General features: G+C 40.4%; 1 protein-coding gene across 2 annotated transcripts in view; it reads right to left on the bottom strand.

The window, feature by feature from the left end:
* Positions 1-22942, bottom strand: part of PUM3 (pumilio RNA binding family member 3) — a 46908-nt gene extending 23966 nt beyond the window's left edge. Inside the window, exons 1-12 of one of the 2 annotated variants that reach the window (XM_021694347.1) lie at positions 22832-22942; positions 17323-17414; positions 15715-15933; positions 13635-13770; positions 12958-13033; positions 10589-10682; positions 10266-10332; positions 8757-8931; positions 7686-7789; positions 6613-6691; positions 4434-4532; positions 3500-3553 (exon numbers count right to left, since the gene is read on the bottom strand). In XM_021694347.1, the coding sequence (XP_021550022.1) occupies positions 3500-3553; positions 4434-4532; positions 6613-6691; positions 7686-7789; positions 8757-8931; positions 10266-10332; positions 10589-10682; positions 12958-13033; positions 13635-13770; positions 15715-15933; positions 17323-17407 (1188 nt within the window). In that variant the 5' untranslated portion in view covers positions 17408-17414; positions 22832-22942. The remainder of the gene's footprint in view (positions 1-3499; positions 3554-4433; positions 4533-6612; positions 6692-7685; positions 7790-8756; positions 8932-10265; positions 10333-10588; positions 10683-12957; positions 13034-13634; positions 13771-15714; positions 15934-17322; positions 17415-22831) is intronic. The other variant, XM_021694348.1, reaches the window with a different exon arrangement.
* Between the last annotated feature and the right edge of the window lie 256 nt (positions 22943-23198).

Below are 23198 nucleotides of genomic sequence, written 5' to 3'. Positions count from 1 at the left end.
CCCATGGAGGCACTTTATAAAGGTTACCAACCTGACAACTGTCTACCAGAATACAAACAAAGACAGATAAAAGCCATTCAAAGGAACTTCCTCTCTTATCAGGGCCTAGTTAATTATATTCTAAGTTGATTTAAAAAAAAAACAGAGAAAAACAAAAGCACATTCTTCAATATCAAATAGCCGAGGCTCATTTTTTTTTAACTGACCAGGATATAACACCTCTCAAAAACAGGTATCCTGTTAATAAATAACTACTTGAAAATTACACTAAAAAATTCAAGCGTAAGTGAAAAAAAAACCCTAAGAATGTAAAACTATATATATATATATGTATATATACAGAACTTTATAATCATGAAAAAGAAAGCATATAAACTCAGACAGAATCACATATATGGTACAAAATATATATAGTATGTGTACCAAGAAAATCATGGAAGGAAAAACACTGTAATGTGATAGTCACCTCTGGGTTAAAGGATTATAAATGATTTTTCCTTTTCTTTTGTATACTAATTTCTTCAAAATCATCCTACATAATCAGAATATATTGAAATAATAAACCAGAAGAATATACTTAGATACTATGAGAATAAGGTAAAAGTAACCGCTTTTAAAAAGTATAGCAGCACAAGATCAAAAAATATACATTGTGGGGGCGCCTGGGTGGCTCAGTTGGTTAAGCGACTGCCTTCGGCTCAGGTCATGATCCTGAAGTCCCGGGATCGAGTCCCGCATTGGGATCCCTGCCCGGCGGGGAGTCTGCTTCTCCCTCTGACCCTCCCCCATCTCATGCTCTCTCTCTCATTCTCTCTCTCTCAAATAAATAGATAAAAAAAATATATACATTGTGACTTTCACAATGGTCATCTCTTGAAATAACAGAATTACTTCTGTGCTGATATTGTTCTGAAGTTTAAGAACTTCTACTTTTAAGACAAAAGGAAAAAAAAGCTCTGTTTTCAGAGCTTGTGGCATATTCTTTTTGTATCCTAGATAATGATAGCAATCTTTTACTTTGAGAAGGGTATCTGACTTCTGGTAACACTCATTCAGAGCCAGGTCTAAAGAACATGGCAGGTGATAATGTTTCAGTTAGAAACAAACTGGAGAAAAATAACAAAGGTCTAACATCTTTACCATATAAAGACCAACGCTCTACTAAAAATGGACAAAGAACAAGAAGAGTCAGTTCACAGAAAAAAAGGGACAAGTGGCTTTAAGCATATGAAATAATACTCACTAATTAAGGACAATAATTAAAGCAATGAAATACAATTTTCCACCTATCATCTAGGCAAAAGTGAAAACCCCTGCTAATATACTAATTTGGCAAAAGTCTGGGAAAAAGCAGGCACACTTCTTTGTCGTTGGTGAGAATGTACAGTGGCTCAACTTCTTTGAAGAGCAACTGACGACATTTATAAAAATTTAAAGTGCATGTATTTTCTGATCTAACAATTCCATTTCTAGGGCTTTATCTTACAGATGTGCTTCCACAAATGCACAAGGAGTTCTTGAGTACTATTTGAAATAACAAAAAACAAGAAACTACCCAAGTGCCCAACAGTAGGGACTGGTTTAAGTGAATTATGTAACTCATATAATAAAACATTATCCAGTCATTAAAAAGAATGAGGTAGATGAAATGTATGTATATTGAAATAAACTGACCCCTGAGGCAGACTGAGTGAAGGAAACGAAGTAGAGAACAATGTGCACAGAGTACAGAACCACTGGTCTCTGATTTTTTTTAAGTTCCACACGCAGAAACATGCCCAAACACAAAATATCTCTGGATGAATACAGGAGAACTGGAGCTGAATTTAAGTGAGAAAAGGACAATTCTACAATTTCAGTTGGAGCTTTTAATATACTTTTCAGCAACTGATAGAACTACCTAAGATACATCAGTAAAAACACTGATGGTATGAACACTATTAACTACCTTGATTCAATTGACATTTGCAGAGTACCACACCCACCAATTCCACAAAATAAGTTCTTCTCAAGATACTGCGATAGACCATATGTTGTGCCACAAAATTAGTCTTTAAAAATTTAAAAGGATCGAAAAAATAGAGTATGTCAGGAATCCCCAATATTTGGAAATGTAAACACTTCTAAATAACCATAAATCATATCCATGGGTATTATTAGTTTATCTCCCCTCTTTAGAGACAACTCCTTGAGATGCAAAAGGCACTGCACTGTTAATTTCTCATTACCATCATAATGCCTTGCTGGGATTAGGTTCTCAAAGACAAAAAAAAAACCTGTTTCTACAACTAAACTGTAAAATTAGAACAATCTAATTTTATTATTTAATGATGTCTTCTACTAGTAATACTTTTCAGAATTTTCTATTCACATTCTATTTTTATTCATTTCTAATTTAAAATACTCAAAATGTTATACCCAAGATTTACTTAATGGTGAATAATGAATAATAAAATCTTGTCATACTCTGGAAACAACTCCCTAGAGAATCTCTTCTTTCATTTTGTTACAGATTCTGTGAGCTGCCTTCCACATGGCCTTACACAGCTCTCTCTAGTCTCCAGCCCTACAGAAGATGACAGGTACGTATATGGTCACAAAGCACCAGCTTATCTGTGTTTGAAGTAGCATTGACTAAATCAAGTATTCACCAGATGTTAGCAGTTCTCATTGGATTTTTCGTAGGAAATGGTTATCATCACCAATTTTAGTTCCCCAGTAAATTAGAAGCTTAAACATATAAAGTAACTCAAGAATGAAAAAACGTTCACTACTACATACACCCCTGGAAAACTATTTAGTATTTAAATACACAGAGATACTATTTTTTTGAGGCAATTAATTCCTTAGAAAAATCTTTTCATATCCTCTATAATTTCATCTGGAGAGCTGTTACAGCATCTCCAAAGGATCCCAAAGAACTATAAAACTTACAAATTTATTCTAGGCAGTAATTTCCATGTTTAATAACATAATTGGACAAATTCATTGAAGAGGTAAATATCAGGACTTCAAAAAATACCTACTAGAAATGGAAAACTGTCACAGTAGGATGTTAAATGAAAAAAGGAGAAATCTTATTTAGTGTAAATTTAATATCATTAAAATACAGGCATATGTGTAGTAAAAGACGGTAATAAAACAATGAACAATTTTCTTCTTGGCAATTTTCTGCAGTTTTCAAGTTTTCTATAATAGACATGATTTCATTTTATTATTAAAATTAACTAAAAGAGGGGCACCTGGGTGGCTGAGTCGTTAAGGGTCTGCCTTCGGCTCAGGTCATGATCCCAGGGTCCTGGGATCGAGTCCCACATCGGGCTCCCTGCTCGGCGGGAAGCCTACTTCTCCCTCTCCCACTCCCCCTGCTTGTGTTCCTGCTCTCGCTATCTTTCTCTCTGTCAAATAAATAAATAAAAATCTTAAAAAAAAAAAAAAACCTAAAAGAAAAGCCAAAATCAAACAAAAACATAATAAATTGTGGTTTTATTATACTTACATTAGCCACCTTTTCAATGTAAGTCTTCATTGTTTTCACAATCACTTTCCTGTCCTTTAAAAAGAAAAACTAACTTTTGTTATAACTTTTAGTGACAGCTTAATAATTATAGAGTCAAAAATTTTATATAATACTAAAATTCCCACCAGTCTGGCATACTCTTCACTAGTGAAAACAGTCATGAGCCAGAACAAAGAAAAGAAATGGCAATATGCTTTAAGTCCTTTCAGAACTATTACAACCTTAGAGCTGTTCGTGACAATGCACTGAGACATAAATACGGAACCATAAATTAGCTGAAAAGCAAATCTAGCAAAACTACCTTCTTTTAAAACAGTGAGAATGGAGAGAACTCTTCCAGTGTCTGAATTGACTTGAAATGCCTAAGAGTGCAACAGAGACAGTATTCGATACTCGCTGAACAGAAATTAAATTTGTATTCATTTAAAAAGTGGGCAGAGTGCAACTCTTTTAAAGGCAACATTATACTGACCAAGGAAATGAGGAGCATCTCTGTGAAACTTCTGTGTTTAACATGGATCTTTACCTTTCCCCTCAAAGTACTGAACGCCCACATGAGCAAACGGGGAGCTGCTCATTAGCACCTTGCCTCTCCCGCCCCCATGAAGATCAGTAGATGAGGAATCAAAGAATCCGCCAGGTACCCAAACCTCTATAAATGTAAGCCTGACATGAACATTGCATTTACTTGCTCGACCGGGTCCCCTCCCAAATAAAGACAACTCAAGCTTTTTGTACGTTCATGCAAACTCCAGCAAAGAAACCCCAGGCCCTAAGAAAATCCAATTCCGGGGAGGCCCCAAGGAGGCACAGCTCCGCCCCGGGAACGCCGTTCCTACGCCCCAGGGCAAAGCCCGCGGGCAGGCAAGGGCACGTCTGAGGCGAGGCGCCTCGGCCCGAAGGGACCGCTCACCTTGGGGGTGCCGTGCCACAGGCAGTGCATGGCCACTCTAGCGCCATCGTGTGTGTGCGCCAGGTAGATCACGGCTTCGCGGATGGCCTCGACCGTCTCCTGCGGAACAAATACTACTGGGCTTTATCTTGTTCTTTCTTCCTGCCTTCTTAAAACCTGTCCACTGAGGGGCAGTGATGCACAGAGCATGACAGAGAGTACAGGCAGTAAACAACTGCATTTTTCATTTCGTAGAGAAGCCTGCGGAAACGACTGCGGTCTGAACAGTTTTTTCCCCATCAAGAGCAGCAAGTAGTGGTAGCAATTTCTATTAAGATACCTGAGTCTCACCAATATCTATTCAAACAAGTGTATGTATGTGTAGTATATTCCAAAAGATTTTTCAAGAAAAAGAAATCTAGGAAGTGGCTGTGGTAAGAAGGGAGTTCTTAACAGTAAAACCAGATAAAAAAAATAAAATCTTCTTCCATAAGAGAATCGTGTATATAATGAGCAGAGAACCAAACACTAATTTTGGCTGAAAAGGTTTCCCTTTTTCAGTTCATCACTGGATTACTTCTAGAAATCATTTTAATAATTCACCATAAAAACACTTAAATAACATTTCCCTAAGAGAAATTAGTCTGTTAGACTAGGTCCTCATTTCTCAATGACCCCTGTAGTAAAAACCCAGTCAGTAATTTTTTACAAGGTAGTTTAGCTTATTTATAAACTTTCTTCTTCACTGTCAATGTACATAATTTCTTAATTATATCTGGGAGGTCTAGTCTATAGATGTAAATGAGTTCTGACAGCTAAAAGCTGCAGGGCCCCACTTTAGTCCATTCCTGATTTAAAATTTTAGATTAAATCAATAAAATAAACACAAAGTCTCCGACCACAAAAGAGAAAGGTGGGTACCTATTTTCATCAGTAAGGAACAAGCGATTTCGTCCTTAACTATTGTTCAATCCTTTCCCAGGATGGGTCTCAAAAACACAGCTCTCAGCTTACATATCTAAACTTACAAATCTATTCAAAGCTACCCAGTTGGAGAGTGAAATGCCCCCAGGGCCAGGAAAGATTTGTCTCATTACTGTATATTCACACTAAGTTCCCAATGATTTTTGTGTTATTAATACATTCAACACTAAAAAAATATTTTCCATCACTGACTATATCCAAATGCTCATATTCTCACTTCTCCAAATGTAGTCCTGCCTTAATATATCCAGACCAGTCAGAAACTGTGCTCTGCAGAAAAGAGACAGAAATCCCCAAAAGCAGCTGCTATGTTCACTGGACCACAAGCTTAGGTGAACAGCTACTCTTGGAAAAGTGTTTTCTCTATGTCAATTTTGAGAGGGTGAAAATTCCTATGAATGTTTAATCTGGCATATTTGTTAAAAAGAAGTTAGGGTCATTATTATGAGTTATCTCTTACTATTGAAATGAGGACAAATGGGCAATGAGTTCAGTTTGATGAGGCAAGCAAGTTCAGGGGACTACATGATGAATTCTCATTTGTATTCCCATCACTGACTTGAAGGGCAGTACAAATTACCTTCACTCTCTGCTCCTTATCTTGCTAGCCTGTAAGGTCCAGTTTTCATGGTCCATTTAGTTTTACATAAGTGTCCTCCCCTAACCTTTTAACGTTGACATGATTTTTTTTTTTTTTTTTATCAGCACAGGTGAATTTCAAACTACGTGAATGCCGAACATCTATTTGTGAGTTAATTTTCAGTATGGTCAGCTGGAGCATAGTTTCTGGCTTGTAATCAAAATATAAAAATCCAGTAAGATTGATAAAACTATGGTCAATTCCACTGTCTTCTGGCAAATACCTAAATGGAATTAGTAGGCTTGTTCAAAGGACGTTTAGTGCCTTATCTTCTCTAAATAAGGAAACGGGGGCACCAGGATGGCTCAGTCGGCCAAGTGTCTGACTCTCGATCTCGGCTCAGGTCATGATTTCGGGGTCGTGAGATCGAGCCCCACACTGGGCTCCATGCTGGGCGTGGAGCTGGCTTAAGGTTCCTTCCCTCTGCCCCTCCCTCCCTCTGTCTCTCTCAAATAAATAAACAAGGAAACAACTCTTTAAAATTTCCAAAAGACAAGGTGCATCAAAGCAGCGTTTTACATTTTAACATGGCTCTTCCTCTAATGTTTGGTTTAAAAACCAAAAGCAACAACTTACTGATCTTAGCTTTGGGGGTGCATAGGTGAAAAAGTCCAAGAATACTTTGTGCACCAATGAGTGCTTAATCACAGCCTCCCTGAAAAGAGAGAAAAGGGAAAAGAGACTATGTCAGATCTAGCAGTACATACAGTAAGAGAGACAGAGGCAGCCTCAGTTGTCCTACAATAATCAGAGCAAGTGAAATGGTCTTAGCAAATGTAACCTGTCATAAGACAGAATACATCTTTCAGCAATATACTAAGAATTAAGGAAAAAAACAAACTTTCAGACTACAAAAATCTTTTAGTAGCCTCTACAATCAAAACCAGAATACGAATTTTTAGTATCTAGTCAGCCAAGATTTGTCATCATTCCAAACACACTCTACCACCTTCAGTGAGGACATCTATGCTTTTACTCAACAATGGACACATGATTAGAAATCCGTGTGTGCACCCATTTTTTTTTATGGCTTATTTTCTTCCTGTCAAGCACCCTTCACAATGCTTAGCCCCATAAAATGATTTTAGCACAATTAAAACATGAACAGAACGAAACAGCACCAGCAACTGCAACAACCCCTAAGTGATCCAAGCTTCCTGGTGTGGTGCTTGTGGAATGCAGATGTACAGTGGAGGCTGATGATCGAGGCACCCAAAACGTCAGGCTGACACGGAGTACCTGAGTAGCCAGCAGACACAGGTTGCCTTTATGGGCAAAGCACTGTTTCTGAGTGTTTTGGAAACATTAACCCATTTAATCTTCATAAACCTCCACGGAACACGTACTACTATATCCCAATCTTACAGATGTGGAAACTGAGGCAGAGAGAGGTTCCATTGCCCAACGTCACACAGTAAGCGAGGGGGGCACCGGGACTCACACCTGGGCAGCTTGGGTCCCAAAGGCCACGTCTTAACCACTCCGCTGTGGTACAAATGCTAAGAAGGCCACACGCCTGAGCATCTAAGCTTTACGATCCAATTTAAATAACACGATCTATTTGGGAAACTATCTACCTTTTCTATGCAAGGGTTATATAACATTTTCTTCTTTCAAATGCTAAGAAAAGACAAAAACAGCTTTCTTACTTTTGGGCCATTGGAGTTAGAATCTGCTTCATTTCATCCATGATAAGCTCTAGCTTTTCTGGCTGAGCCTCTAATACTTTGTCCAGGGTTGGGCGATCTGCTGACTGCAACGAGAAAAATCAAACCCCTCTAAATTTAATCAAGTTTCTTCACCTTCAGAGCAAAGGAAATCAATTATAATTATTTCAAGTAAACTTAATATAAATTTCAAATTTCCCATATTTATATAATGAAGGCCCTGCTGTAGATACACTCATGGAGTAACTTGATTATCTGATTCTCACTCTATATACCCACCAATGTATTTAAAGAGCCAGCCCAAACAACCCCAACTCAACCAGTCGACAGGGGCTAGCACATGCCTAATTGTAAGATCAAGCAGTCAGCTCACAAATTCTTGCCACCATGCGCTTTGTAATTAGGTGGATATTCCTGTGACAGTTACAAAAGCAATAAAGCTCTCAGTTCAGCCCAGGAGCTGAACCTGACCAGGGGAAGCAAGCCAGGAAATAACCCATATCCCTGAAGACAGATGTGTGCGTTTACGCCTCTTTAACTGTCCTAGTCCCCTTCCTGGCCTTTTTCTGATTCAATCCCTGTACTATATCCAAGACTGGTTCTCTCTACTCCCTTTCCTCCCTGGATACAACCTAGAGAAGGAGAGTCCACACCATGGAGACACACAGAAGGTAGCAATGGGGAGCCGGAGGCACTTCAGCCAGAGCTGGTTAGGGGGCGGGTACAAAGCTTTACTAACTATTAAGAGTGGTCTACCTCAGCCTATCAGAAACGGACGTCCTGAAGCATTACACAGAGCACTCAGGAGGGAGTATAACAACGTAGTTTAATTTAAAGGGGATTTAGAGAGAGCGCTCTGGGAGTAAGAGAAATCAAAGTCTGATCACTTGCTCATCACACCAGAGACAAAATAATCTAAGAGAATAAAGGGTAGGAGACAGTCTCTTAACAGGCCAGCCAAAGCAAAACTATTTTCTGCGAACAGGGCACTAGAAGGTCAGGAACAGCACACAGAGAAAGTAAAAATGCTCGCAGAATGTCCTGGGATGTCACCTTGTAAAGCTGAAATGTGTTCCCGTAGAGCTCCTCCGTCAGCATGTTCCTCTGCTCCAGGATGGCTTTGTCATTGTACGCGTACTCCACGATGGCGGACGCTTCTGTGTGCCGTAGCATCTTCCTCACGTGGCCTTTAAAACTTCCCATTATCTCTGCAATCTGTGGCTTACTCCTAAACCCAATGCGACGGTGGGAAAAATCAGTGACAAGGAGAAGAAAGCCGGGTGGCAACAAAACCTAACTTCCCCTGAAGCCCACCCATCAAAATGTGGGGCCACCGGTGGGCCAGAAACACTTGTGAGAAGGCCAGCCGAGATGAGTGGTCTTTCCACCTCCAGCTTGCCAGCTTCCGCGGCAGCCAGCCTGCTACTGACGTCTGAGACCTGACTCGGCCTAGCAGCTGAGAGATCCCGAGCAAGTGACTGGAATTCTCTGTGATGCAGCTTCTTCGGTCACAGAACAGAGAGAATGCGGCTGAGGAGAGGACCGAGTGCCTAAGGGGCACAGGGAGCTGTGACCCGCGTCCCTTCCCCATATTAAACTCTTCGGCAGGAGAAAGTAAAAGTCGAAGACACGGGAAACACGAATACAACACATCAGGATTCTCCATTCAAACAGCACGTAGTCACCAGTACTGACGTTACATCCTAACCTAATCAAGCAGCTGACGATTACAGCCAGAAACACTCGGAAATTTTGTCAACCGAACTTCTCTACTGCCGGTGAGCGCGTTTTGGCACCTTCCGCGCAAAAAAAGAAGTCAGGGGCGCCTGGGTGGTTCAGTCGGTTAAGCAACTGCCTTCGGCTCAGGTCATGATCCTGGAGTCCTGGGATCGAGTCCCACATCGGGTTCCCGGCTCAGCGGGGAGCCTGTTTCTCCCTCTGACCCTCTCCCCTCTCATGCTGTTTCTCTGTCTCTCTCTCTTTCTCGCAAATAAATAAATAAATAAAATCTTAAAAAAAAAAAAAAAAAAGTCAAGACAAGTAGCAATTCCAGCTAATTTAGGAAATTCTCCTATCCTGACATTGCCTAACCCACCAACCCTGCTGACTCCCCTCACCTTCCCCCTCCCGGCCATCCACCTTCTGAATACTGGTCATGTCTTCTTCCAGGGCGTCAAAATACACTCACGAAAGTGGTGAAGGTAAGGCCATCATTTACATCGCCTCAATAATTGCTTTTAAGAAACATCACAAGCATCTGCCTAGGGCCATTATTATGATCCCAGACCACGGGCACAAGTGGTATCCCAAGCTTTAAAAAGCTAATGACAAGGGGCGCCTGGGTGGCTCAGTCGTTAAGCATCTGCCTTCGGCTCAGGTCATGGTCCCAGGGTCCTGGAATCGAGCCCCCCATCGGGCTCCCTGCTCAGCGGGAAGCCTGCTTCTCCCTCTCCCACTCCCCCTGCTTGTGTTCCCTCTCTCGCTGTCTCTCTGTCAAATAAATAAAATCTTTAAAAAAAAAAAAAGCTAATGACAATACATTTTATAAATAAAACAACTCACCCATACATGAGGAATTTCTTCACAATATTTCTGGAATATTTAGCTTTACTTAATTGGACCAAATCATCTGAAAAACAAAATACATTACAATGATTTGCTAACCTCATTTCAGTCCTCCAGAAGCAAAGAACTACGTAAATGCACAATCCTGGGAACACAGACAACTCTCTTAACTTGTCCCACACAAAGAACAAAAAAAACCAAAAAAGGTCCTGCAGAGAACACACAGCTTTCCCTCAACAAGAATTACCATGGGCAGTTTTGGGTATTTCAAGAAAAAAACAGTGACTTATTATAAATAATCTTCCACATATAAGAAATACCTCGCAGTTCTTCAAAAGCCTGTTTTCGCTGCTCTTCATTACCATACTGAATGTAACACTGGATCACACGAGTGGAATCATGGGCAAATGCCATCTGTAGGAAAGACCAGTTGGGGCCTTTAGACTAATTCTCTTTGACGATGTATGTTTCTATCACAGTATTAATGTTTTATTGCTACTGCTTTTAGAATTCCTTGCTAGAAAAGAGGTAGAGTCTTCATGGATAAAGTCAAACCTAGGTTGCTCAGGAGAAGAAATACATGTTTTAATTGTACAAAATGGCATTCTTTGGTTTTGCGACATAGAGAAAGGGATAGATTTAACCATTTTGCACGATTCCTATCATCATAATTAAAAACAAACCGTATCAAACCAAACCTGTCTAATGATTATACACACTGTATTTCTCATTTCGCTGGAAATTACTTTCCCTAATGGAAATTTTCCAATTCAAAAATTTTATTACTCTGATTTTTTTTTTCCTTATGTAAGCAATCTAGGAATGTTTGGCCTTGGCAACCAAAGGTATAGAAAGAAGACAGATCTAAAAGCCTTGCTACATGAGTAAATGTTTCTATATACACATTGGCAATTATAAGCTAATCCCTCTGTTTCTCACATTTTCACTATAATCCCTGAATATATATCTGTTTTATTCCTAGAAAAGTTGCTGTATTTCAAAATTCCACCCCCTACCCCCAACTACTGGATAAATCAGATCCTCGTTACAAGACTTGCTTGATCAATTTTCTACAGCAATAACCACAAATAGTCAAGCAAAATTATTTTTTTACATTACCAGTCTACTTTAATAGTGCTTATTATTTGCTGCTCATCCTGTCTCTAAAAATTTTAATTCCAACAAGTCAGAAGATGAAGGTGGACCTCCATCAAAGTCATGCATTTCAGAATTTTCTTAAGGGAGGTTTGTAGAGATATTTTAACTAAAAATAAATTTTTTAACAAGAAGGCTGTTTAGGGGCGCCTGGGTGGCTCAGATGGTTAAGTGTCTGCCTTTGGCTCAGGTCATGATCCCAGGGTCCTGGGATCGAGCCCCGCATCAGGCTCCCTGCTCCGCGGGAAGCCTGCTTCTCCCTCTCGCCCTCCCCCTGCTTGTGTTCCCTCTCTCGCTGTGTCTGTCAAATAAATGGGTAAAATCTTTAAAAAAAATAAAAAATAAAAAATAAATTTTTTAACAAGAAGGCTGTTTTGTGCATACTGATTATTTACTATATAACCAGGATTGATGCTTCAAGTACATTTTCCTCATTTAGACCTCAAAGCAACCTTAAGAGTGTGCTATTGCTATGCCCATTTTGCAGATGAGAAAAGCAAGTTTATGAGAAGGAACATGCTATCCCTGTGACCCTGGGGACAAAACTTAATTTTTCTGAGCCCCAGATGTCTCAAACGTCCATCAGGGACGAAGACAATAAGTTAAAGGAGACAAAGTATGCAATGGTTAGCATAACCCCTAGCACACAGTTATCGATACAGAGGTTGTTACTTTCCAAAGGCACACATATTTTAAGCAGCAGAGGCAGGATCTGAACACCACATTAACACCCAAGGCCATGCAGTATTAACCTAAGGGTAGTTGGGAAAGGATGTTGAGTGTAAAATACTTCTAAATCAAGGATAACAGACTACTGCTGGAGCTGAGGAGAAGTTCTAGCCTAAAAAAACCTTTCTTCCCAGATAAAGAAGAAAGCAGTTGCTGGGAACTTGCTTATTTCAAGACATTCCTTCAAATTGGAAAATAGCATCTGATTAGACCTATGTATGCTTTGGCAAAGACTACCCCTCTAGGGTCCCCAAAACTACTAAGTCTGTTGTCTTACAAGTGAATAGTCACTAAGTATTTATCCAAATACACAAGTTGTCAACAGAGGTTTATTATAAAATACAATTAAGCAACAACAATGAAAATCAGTTTAGAACTCCCAAATCTATAAAGATCTCTGTATGATGTTTGTAAAAGCAATGAAGAAATGAAAGTAATCATCTGTTTACATATATTCAAAAAGTCAGCAATTTAGAACATATGAAAGCATATGGAGTTCAGAGCAAGACATTCTGACAAATACTAATGAACTAATAAATTCCTCAAGGCAACTTTAAAGAACACCGATTTACTTTAATTTTGGAAAAAATGACACAGCCAAATACTTGATATTTTAATAATTTCCCAGCAGTAAGGTCCCCACTATTAAATTTTTTTATTTAGTCAGTATTCTAAAAGGTACTTGAAATTTGTGGCCAAATACATTTAAAACAGTTTCACAGATCACGAATGGTCACCTAGCCTTTCCTAAGAGTGAGCTGATTTCAATTGTTAATACATGCAACTATGAGCCTGCCCTACTTACAGTTTTAATTTTTCCTTGAATCAACTTCTGCAAATCACTCATCAATTTCACTCTCTTTTCTTTGTCACAGTCTTTTCTATAAATGAGAATAAAGGGGGAAACACAGCTTAAGTAAAGACATTATTTTAAACAGGAGAAACTAAAAACCCTACCAGTGTACGTTCACCCAGTTAGGTGTGATTTTTCTCTTCGGAGGCAGCAAACCTCTGACATTAAAATTACTATTCCAGAGCAGCCGGAGAAAAGTAATTTTCTCAAAGACAAGAACTCATCTCACAAGGTGTAATTTTATGCATCAATTTAAATCTTCACAGCCAGAACCTCGGAAGTAAAGAAAATAATAAAACATGTCCAAGATACCAAATACTTAAGTATCTCAAAAGCAAGCCGATAAAAGAAATTGTCTTTCATTTTCTCAGAACTCTGTCAGGAAGGATTTCCACTCCATTTTAATTCTCATACATTTTCATAAACACATCTGACACCATCCTCATGATTCCGCACACTTCTGCCATGGGCAGACGTCCAATACTGACGCGTCTAGCGGCGTGCTGAGTGTTCCCCGAACACCCCCAGGGCAGTGCAGGTTAGCGGAGGACAGCGCACTGTTTACGAGGTACACGGGTGCTCCTCCATCCTCTCAAAGGACTAATAGTGACGCCACGAGGTAGCATTACCTTCGTAAGATCTCCCAAATCTGCTTCGCCCGAACAACAACGTCGTAGTTGGCTTTGTCACTTAGTTGCCTGCTTTGCTTTAGTTCTTTTTTCTTCTTTTTGAAGTCATCCCATTTAGGTTTCTTGGCTGCTGATTCTAGTCATTAGAGAAATTATTCTAGTCATTGTAGAAATAAAGTACATTTAACATTCTGAACGTCACAAACCAGTACAAATTAGGGACACAGGGCAACACTGATCAGGATCAATATTCACTGTAAAAATATCATTCCCTATAAACTGAGACTTAATTTAATTTTCTGAGCAGTTTATACATTTTAAATTTGGTTGAAAACAACCACTCATTCATTCATTCAACAGCTACATATTGACTCTTAACAGGACACCCTATTAAGAAAAAAAAATCAAAAGGATTGTAAAAGCAACTGAAAAATGTTAAGCTTCCTTTTCAATTGTGAAATAAAAATTCTACTCTAAAACATTACAGTCCTTGGACTTTAGGTATAATCAGTTCTTACTGTAAACAAAATCAGTTCTTAGTGTAAACAAAAATTAGTCCAATCTAAAACAGGGAAAAATGTATGAAAATTTTCAGTACGCTGAGTGTTATCTGTCATTTAATTCTCACAACAACCTATTAATATGCTCCTTCTCACATCGGGGAGCCACAGGCACTAAGGAGTTCCTTCTGTTCCTTGTCCAAGGTGACGCAAGTCCTCAGTGGTGGAGCCAGGGCTGAAACCCAGAGACAACTCTGAAACTTCATGCTCTGCTGCCTCTTACTCATGACAGCGCCCAGTCAAAATTTCTCAGCTTTCTACAGAGTAATGTTCTGTAAGTCCAGTATCTTTCTATTAGCATTTTTTTTTTTTGTCTCCAAAAGCTAAGTATCCCACCAAATAAATCCAAAAACCCATTGACACCAACAAAGAACAACTTAATAAAATGGATATTATTTGAGTGTCCTGCAAGGAACCCTTTGGAGAATTAGTGCCTTCTAAACGTCTCCCCCTCAGATTAGAAAATACACGCATTATAAAAGTCTTGGAAAATGCAAAAAAAACAAAATTCCCCTATCATCTCAAAACCCACATATAACTAGTAACATTTTATTTTCTTCCTGCCATTTCCCTATGTATGTTTTATATTAATCTTTAAAAATTCAGAATCTCACTGCTTCGCTTAAACGTTATTCTACTATAAGTATTCTTCCACAAAACTAAATTATTTCTCAAGAACATAATTCTTAACGGCTATACACTTTACTGCAATGTACTTAACTATTCCCGTTATTTATCTGTTCCCCGGTGGTAATCAGAGACTGCAGGAAGCAGAGGGCATATTTCCTGTTTGTATCAGGGCTTCATGCACTGCACAGCAGAAGAGAAAGGCTGACCCAGAGCTCATTTAATCCCACCAACTTCCGGACACCCTGACATCTGCCATGCTAGGCTGCAGTGTATCTAACAACTTTGGGGATCTCTAGTATCCAATTCCCCTCAGCTGCTGATATAAAAATTTGAGACAATAAAATCAGAGCTCCGTTCTGACATGTCAGGAACCTAGCTCCCACAGAAAAGGAACCAAAGCTACACCACGACGGGTCTTAATGTAGAAACCATGTGTGTTTAAAATGCAGTGCCAAGAACTCTAGCTGAGTTGGGGCGCGTGCCCCTACTGGTTGTTATAATTTTTCTTTCCCATCTCCTGGCAAAGTGCACAGAAAACTCAAATATTTGTTTGTTGAATCAATCAATAAAATTCGGCCTACAGAAAGGGATGTTTCATTGGGGTTCTACTATATGAAGCCGCTCCAGCTTAGCTGAACTCCACAGCTCGGATAATTCAGCAAGGGCCTAGGTAGTAAGGTACTCTAAGCACCAGAAGACAATTTTGAGCAGGCAAGGTGCTTCCTGGTGCTTACTTGATCCGGGCTACCCTCCTCCCACCCCAAATGCTGCCTGTCAAGGAGCAAGAACGGGAGGTCTCCACCAGACTTCTAGAGCCTCCCTCTCCCTCCTGCATAGTTCGGGCGGAACAAGGCTTCTGCAAAGACTATGCTGAAGGAATCAGTGCTTACCATCACTTTTACCGTCCGCCTGGAATTTTCTCTTCCTGTTGAATTTATTTGCCTGCTGGAATTTGTTCTTTGGTATTTTATCCCCTTGCTGCTTATTTTTGAACTGCTTTACACCTTTTTTCCCAGGTTTTGTGGCACATTTCTCAAAGTTCTTAGATGTGATTTTAGGTCCACCTTCCTTGCCAACTTTCCTTGGAAACGTCTTTGACGAACCAGAATCTAGGGACAATAGTAAATAATTATCAGAGTTCAGTGATCCTGAGCCTAGATCTCTGTTATCTATTGGGCTGTATTTGTTACACAAAATTACACACTCTTCAGTGAAACGTACTTTGTCCTACTCTCAATATATGGAGAATGGGATTTTAAAAAATCAAAACAAAATTTAAAAACTTTCTGATTTAGGGGCACCTCGGTGGCTCAGTTGGTTGAGCGTCTGACTCGTGATTATGGCTCGGGTCACGATCCTGGGGTCATGAGATCGAGCCCCGGGTCCAGCTCCACGCTGGGCGTGGAGGCTGCTTAAGATTCTCTCCCTCTTCCTCTGTTCCCCCCCTCCTTCTTCCCCCATCGCCTGCACGTGGGCGTTCTCTTTCTCTCTCTCAAATAAATTTCTGATTTATAAAATTATAATACAGATTCACTATAGAAAATCGACAAACTAGAGAAGTGCATAATAAAAACTATCCGTAATGCTACGGATAACCATTGTTGTCAGTCAGGTATGTTTCTGTTTTAAGCATGTTAACGTTACTTAATAAGATAAAATATTATTTGTATTATCTTGTATTCTACTTTAATGACTTCTTGTCATTCAAGTCTTCATACATAATTTTCAATGATTCAATAACAATGAATCTAAAAATAAAATGAATGCCTAAAACTTAGAAATGCCATACCAAATCACATATCAAATTAAAATTAAAGAAGTTAATTTATTTTAAAAAATTTTAAGGATGTCATTATTATTTTATTAAATATCATATCAAATTAAAGACATTAATTTTTCAGAATTGCTAGTTTTGGAAAAATTTTCTCAAAGCCTATAGTACAGTTATTTGATAAAAACTGTTAGCTAACTAAGCTTGCAAATGAAGTAGCTAACAAATGAGATGAAAACTGCAACAGCTAAGCCCTAAGACTGTTGCAAGAAAAAAAACAAAGATGCCTTAGATTCGAATCAGTTAGGCATTTACAGAGTCCCTGACTTTTCTGCTCCGCAACAGTGACACCTGATGGAGTAATAAAGACTCCACAACTAGAAACACTGAGGATGAAAGTATTTGGTTCACCAGTAGTATGCATTCATCAGGCACAATTTACTGAACATGAACATAAAATGTTGCAGCAAATTAATAAATAAAGAAAAGGCATTCCCAGCTAAGACTGGGGGTCTCCCGTGAGAATAGCATTCTCTGATTATCCTGGCAATTTCTTAAATGTCTGTGTCGTGAGGAACACGCAAACTCGGACACAGTAACTCCTGCTTTTTCCTAATCCTAACCCATGAAAACAGACTCTGCTCTAGGCTCCTCATCCCACCAACCCCTCTCTCCAATTATAGGGGCCACCACCTATGGGAAGCATGGTTTGGTATGGTTCTCTTACCATTGCTTTTATGAAATCTGTTTTTTTCTTGTGACGTCTTTGCACCTTTTCCTGTGAATTTTTTTTTCCCTTTAACTTCCATCATAGCAGTTCTGGAAGACAAAAACAAAACCCCAAAAGGATCACTGGGTTGTTCTCAACCAGTAGGTGGCATCCACCAGTGCCACACTTAATCCCAGGGCTTCACAGATGCAAGACAAAACCACCTGGGTCCACCGTGGGCCCAAGTGTCCAGGAACTACGCCATCAGTGCTTCTAAGATTTTAAAAATGAAAATAAACAAGATACCAACACAAAAACTAAGAACACACACACCTTGGCTGGTGTGTGATGTATTTGGGGACAACAATTCAACAATAGTTCTGGGTAAAAATAGACCATTATTTACGTTAACTATGATACAAGTGTCAGTGTTTGTGTTTCTTATAACCTAGGACAACTTTGTGATGAGAGACTGACCATATCATTTGATTTCTTGGTTTCCATCCTAAAAAGTCCAGAACAAACAATAGGCTGCACTTATATATATTCAAGTTGATGAGAGAAAATCAAAGATTGCCTACAAATTCTCTATGTAATCCAGAGTAGCTAAAACAAAAACTTCTGTTTATTTTGTTATTTTTTTTTAGAGGTGACCAGTAATTTTCAGTGCCCTCCAAAGTAAGATTATGTTGGAATATTTAATATTTCATTTAGAGGAAATCTAACAGGTCACTTCTGGGTACAGAGACCTCACCATGCACAGGGCATACAACAGATAACCCCTTAGTTACCCAAGGCTCCTGAAAGCAGCGAGTGTATCAAGAAAAATGCCATCTGGCGATTTCTCTACCTTCCAAAGCTGTATAGTCAATTCATTTCTAAAGTTCTAAAGTTGGTCCCCTAGAGCAGACCTGAGAAGTTCCTAGACAATACTGGATATTTCTAAAACAAGAATTTTCCAAGATTTTCCAAGAACTGGAAATATTCCAAGAACAACTAATTTTGCAAGATTTTTAGTGGGCATAGGGAAAAAAGAAGGGTTCAAAGATGGCATGGATTTGAGAAATAGTTAATTGAATGAAAATAACTAGGCTTTTTTTTTTTTTTAAGATTTTATTTATTTATTTGACAGATAGAGAGCACAAGTAGGCAGAGAGGCAGGCAGAGGGAGAGGGAGAAGCAGACTCCCCGCCGAGCAGGGAGCCCAACGCGGGGCTCGATCCCAGGACTCCAGGATCATGACCTGAGCCGAAGGCAGCCGCTTAACCGACTGAGCCACCCAGGCGCCCCATAACTAGGCTTTTTTAAGAAAGGTTTTCAGGTTCTTCTCATTTGCCAATTGACCACTAAGCACGGGCTAAAGTATGTAAGATTTGCATACTTACTTTTTCTTGAAACATCTCAAGGGACCAGTAAGGTTCCAAAGAACTCCCTGGAAAGTGCAGCTTGGCTTAGGCTTTACCATTATAATCCTTAACCATGGATGGCCCCTGAATTACTCCCTTTCCTTAAGTCATTGGTTACTAACTATAGGGTCATTTCATCACTTGGGAGCTTTATTATAACCACACCAGCATTTCTTGGTTCTTCTGTGCTTGTATTTGTCTAAAAATGCAGTCATTTACAGATTTTCTCTGTACATTAGTTTTAACTGTTTATTTTGAAATAATTTTAGTTTTACAGAAGAGTTTGGAAAGATAAACAGAAAGCTCCCGTGCACTTCTCAGTCAGCTTCCTCTAAAGTTAACACCCCACCCCAAGAGACCACGTTAGTACGATACTCTGATACTAGTTAACTTCGGATTTGCCAGAACTCTTTCTGTGCCAGGACACACTGCGTTTAGCCAGCAGGTGGCCGTGTCTTGGTCTTCTTTCTCATGACCAAGACACTCTTCAACAGTACTGGCCAGGCACTTGGCAGAAAACTCAGCTGGGGTTTGCCTGAGATTTTTCTCACGACTGGACGGGTGTGATGGATGTTTCTGCAGAGCAGCACAGAGGTGAAGCACTCATACTGATACTATCAACCTTGATCACTTGGTTAAGGTATCGTCTGCCAGATTCTTCCACTGTGAAGTTACCATTTGTCCCTTTCCATATTATTAGAAGTCACCAAGTTCAGCCCACACCAGGGGAGGGCAATTAAGTTCCACTTCCTAGGGGGAGGAGTCCTAAAGAATTCTGTTAAAAATGTGTATGTTAAAATCACCGCAGCAACTAATAAATATTTGGGGTGATACATTTTGAGATTATGCAAATATCCTAATTGTCTCCCTCTGATTTTAGTGTTCTCCAGTGGATCCCACCTGCAGCAATTACTGTGGTGTTTTCATGGTGATTTTCTATTTCTCTCATCATGTCTACCTCTACTATTTTTAATACTTCTGTAGGGAAAGTTTGTCTCTTCTTCTCTATTTATTTATTCAATCACTTATCTACATCAGTATGGTCTCACACGTATTTTGCTACTCGGGGTAGAACCTAATCCTATAGTGACTTTGTTGCTCAAACTGTTCCAGCTTTGGCCAGTGGTGAAGTCTTCCAGGTCGCTTCCGTGTCTGGTGACATGACCCCATCCTGTTTTCCATGTCCTTACTTCCTAGCACTTGTTCCAAGTTCATCTTCTATTTTCCCTGACCAGCCCTGAAATCAGCCATTTCTCCAGGGAACCCTGGTTCCCTTTATTGAAAATGCTAAGATCCGAGTGCTAGGTGTGCTTGTCGTCACTGCTTCTAGGTCTTTCCACCAGAAAGGGCTGGTAATACACATCTGTATACTAACCTATGTGAACACAGGAGCCTGTATTTATCTATCTGTGAAATAAGTTCATCCTAATGTCTCCAACTCTAATTCACTCTAGTCTTCCCCTCTTACTTTACTTGTAACTCTTTTCTCTTGACAGTGAGAAACTTGCCTCCCAGTATCCACCATTGATTTGTTAGTACACATGGAGCTTCAGAATGCTAAACTGGATGGCTATGGGAAACAAACTTACCAACTGTAGTACAGAGTTTATTTACAGCTTTTCTTCTTTTCCCTCACAGTATTAATTCAAAATACTGTTTTCCAAAATTACTTAGGTCAATTCCCCCACCACCACCCTGTTGAGTGAAGTTATTTTATACTTTCGTACAAGTTAGATTTTTTGCAGTCCACATTCCATTTCCAGACACGTTGGCTGACTTTTTTTTTTCATCTGCAGTCAAGTTCACTCTTTGGTGTACAGTGTTGATTCTGACAAATGCAGTCACGTCTCCTCCACCACAGTACCTTAGAGAATGGTTTCCTAACACCAAAAAGTCCCCAGTGGAGCCTTTTGCAATTACCCCCTCCTGGCTCTCTTGGCAATCACTGATCTGTTTTCCATCCCTCTAGTTTTGCCTCTTTTCAAATATGTCACATAAATGAAATCAAACTATATATGGCCTGTTGGGTCTTGCTTCTTTCACTTAACAAAATGTATCTGCTGGGAACCCTGTACCATCATATCTGACCATCACATTCCTGTGGCTCTCAAAATTGTCTCCTCTTTTTCCCTTCTCTCTCTTCCCGATTCAGGCTGTATCTCTTACTCAGATTGTTTTTTGCTGAGGATCTAATCTGCTGTGACCACATGCCGCTGCCTGATTAATCTTCCACAAAGTCACCAATTTCGTGCCATCTCCCTGCTCCAACACCTTCAAAAGTTTCCCACTGACTCCACGAAACATTTCAAACTCACACTGGCATTCAAAGCCATTCAAAGTTTAGTCCTAACATACCCTAATCACAAACAACACACAGAAGCCAAACTTCCTCATTGTTCTTTTTCAGGATCCAAACTTAAAAGCCATTCTATTAATATTAATCCTACCCATTCTTCAAATCCAGCTTAAATGACAATTTCTTATTATTTCTCCTCTACATGCCTCCTTTCTTTCCCAAATGATTCTCTTTCTTAATCTTTTTCGGAACACTTTGATGGCCTTCTAATAACTTCACACCATGGACCTGAAATATACCACATACAAACACACTATGTGCTAGAAAGCTATTAGGTTGAAAAAAATATATGAAAAAGAAATTCAAAGTGGTGGAAAAGAAGCAAGCAAAATTAAAACACAACGTACTTCCGTGTTATAACTGAATTATATATAAAGTGTTCAAAACCGTAGCTGAGAGCCCAATTTTGCCTTGTGAAATGAAACAGCAAAGATTTCCCAGACATAGGAGAGGTGACTGATCCCACCCTCTCAGCAGGCTTAGCACTGCACTTTGAAAGAGGTAAACATTCAATACCTAACCTCTAAATAGTGGCATTTCTCAAGTCTTCCCCTCTCTGTCCACATTTATCGCTAAGTGATCTCATCCAATCCAACAGCATTCTATGCTGAGGACTCGCAAACTGTTTCCCATTAGGAACTTCCCCCTGGGTTCCAGACCTGTGTATCTAACTGCCTACCTGACACCTCCGTTTACAAGTCTCACAGGCACTTTACCCTTAGTAAGTCCAAAATGAAATCCTTTAAATAACATCCTCATCTATTATTCCCCATCCTATTCTTCCCCTCTCGGCGGGTGGCAGGCACATCATCCACTCCACTGCTCAGGGAGAAACCCAAGATTTACCCCTGACATGTTCCTCTCCCTCGTCTGCTATGCCCAATCCTTCCATTAGTTCCTTTGAATCCCCTTTAAAAACACCTCTAACTCTCCAACTTGCATCTCCACTACCACCACCCTAATCCAAACCATCAATACTTTCCAATTCTATACTCAGTAATAATCGAAATTATATACAATTCCTAAAGAGTACCTGTGTCTATCATGTCCCTTCCTCACTTACAAGCCTCCAATGTTTCCTACAAATGAGAACAGAAACGGAAATGTTTTCCCATTGTATAGAAATAAAATCTCAACCACTCATCACGGCCTTAAAAGTCCTACAGAACTGCCCTACCCCTCTAACTTTATCTTGTATCGCTGTACTCCTAGCTCACACGGGTCCCCTTTCTACAACTCCCACCGCAGGGACTTAGCCAAAAGTACTGCCTCTGCTGAAAGTAGTTTTCCCTGGGCTTCCGGATTGCAGAGTTGCCTCTCATCCTGCTGCAGGTCTCAGCTTAAACATCACTTAAGATTCCCCTATGCTCATCTCAGCCCCCAATTCGTTTCCTTCCCAGCGCCGATAACCTGCAACTGTACATTCAGGTTGTAAACTCGGCACCCAGCACGCACACGGCGGAATGGATGTTTGCCAAACACACCACAGAAGAGCCAACTGCAAGCAGCACGGGCCGGGATTTTAGAAAGTGAAGGCAGTTCAGGTGAACCCAGCACTGTCAGGGCAGAGCAGGAGGGAGAGGAGTCTCCAAGCTCCCGTCAACCCCCAAACTCCCAGAGCAGAAAGGCCACAGAAGACCGTCCAGCACGTGACAGGCGGGAGCACCTGTCCCCGCTCGGACCGCTCGGAGAGACCCTTCCCTGCAGCGCCGGGGGGACGGCGAGCTAACCCCCTCAGGGCGGCCGCCTAGCCAGCCGCACTCACCGCACACGTGGGGGTCCAGGCAGGCGTGGGGCCGAGGCCGGCGCCTGTCCACGCTCCGCGGGGCCGCTTCCGCTTCCTCGACTTGCTCCGCCCCCAGGCCCGCCTTTTCCTTCTTCCGCGGCGGAGCTGGGGTTAAAGGATAGAAATTAGCCCGGAAAACGGAAATTAGGCATTTCTATTGGTCCGCTTCTATGACCTCATCTATAGGCGCCACGCGCGGGTTTTGGCCCTTGAAAGGATCCGTCGGGCGACCGCGTATCACCGGCCCCTGGGAATGACGTCGTTAACCCTGTCGCTGCCGCGCTAGGGGAAAGAAGGCAGCTCCTCACCCAGTGGTCGGTTGTTGAAGTGATGTCGGGTGGCGCCT

This window comes from Neomonachus schauinslandi, chromosome 13 (assembly GCF_002201575.2).
Source record: "Neomonachus schauinslandi chromosome 13, ASM220157v2, whole genome shotgun sequence".
Classification (NCBI taxonomy): domain Eukaryota; kingdom Metazoa; phylum Chordata; class Mammalia; order Carnivora; family Phocidae; genus Neomonachus; species Neomonachus schauinslandi.
This window is presented reverse-complemented; position numbering and strand designations above follow the sequence as displayed.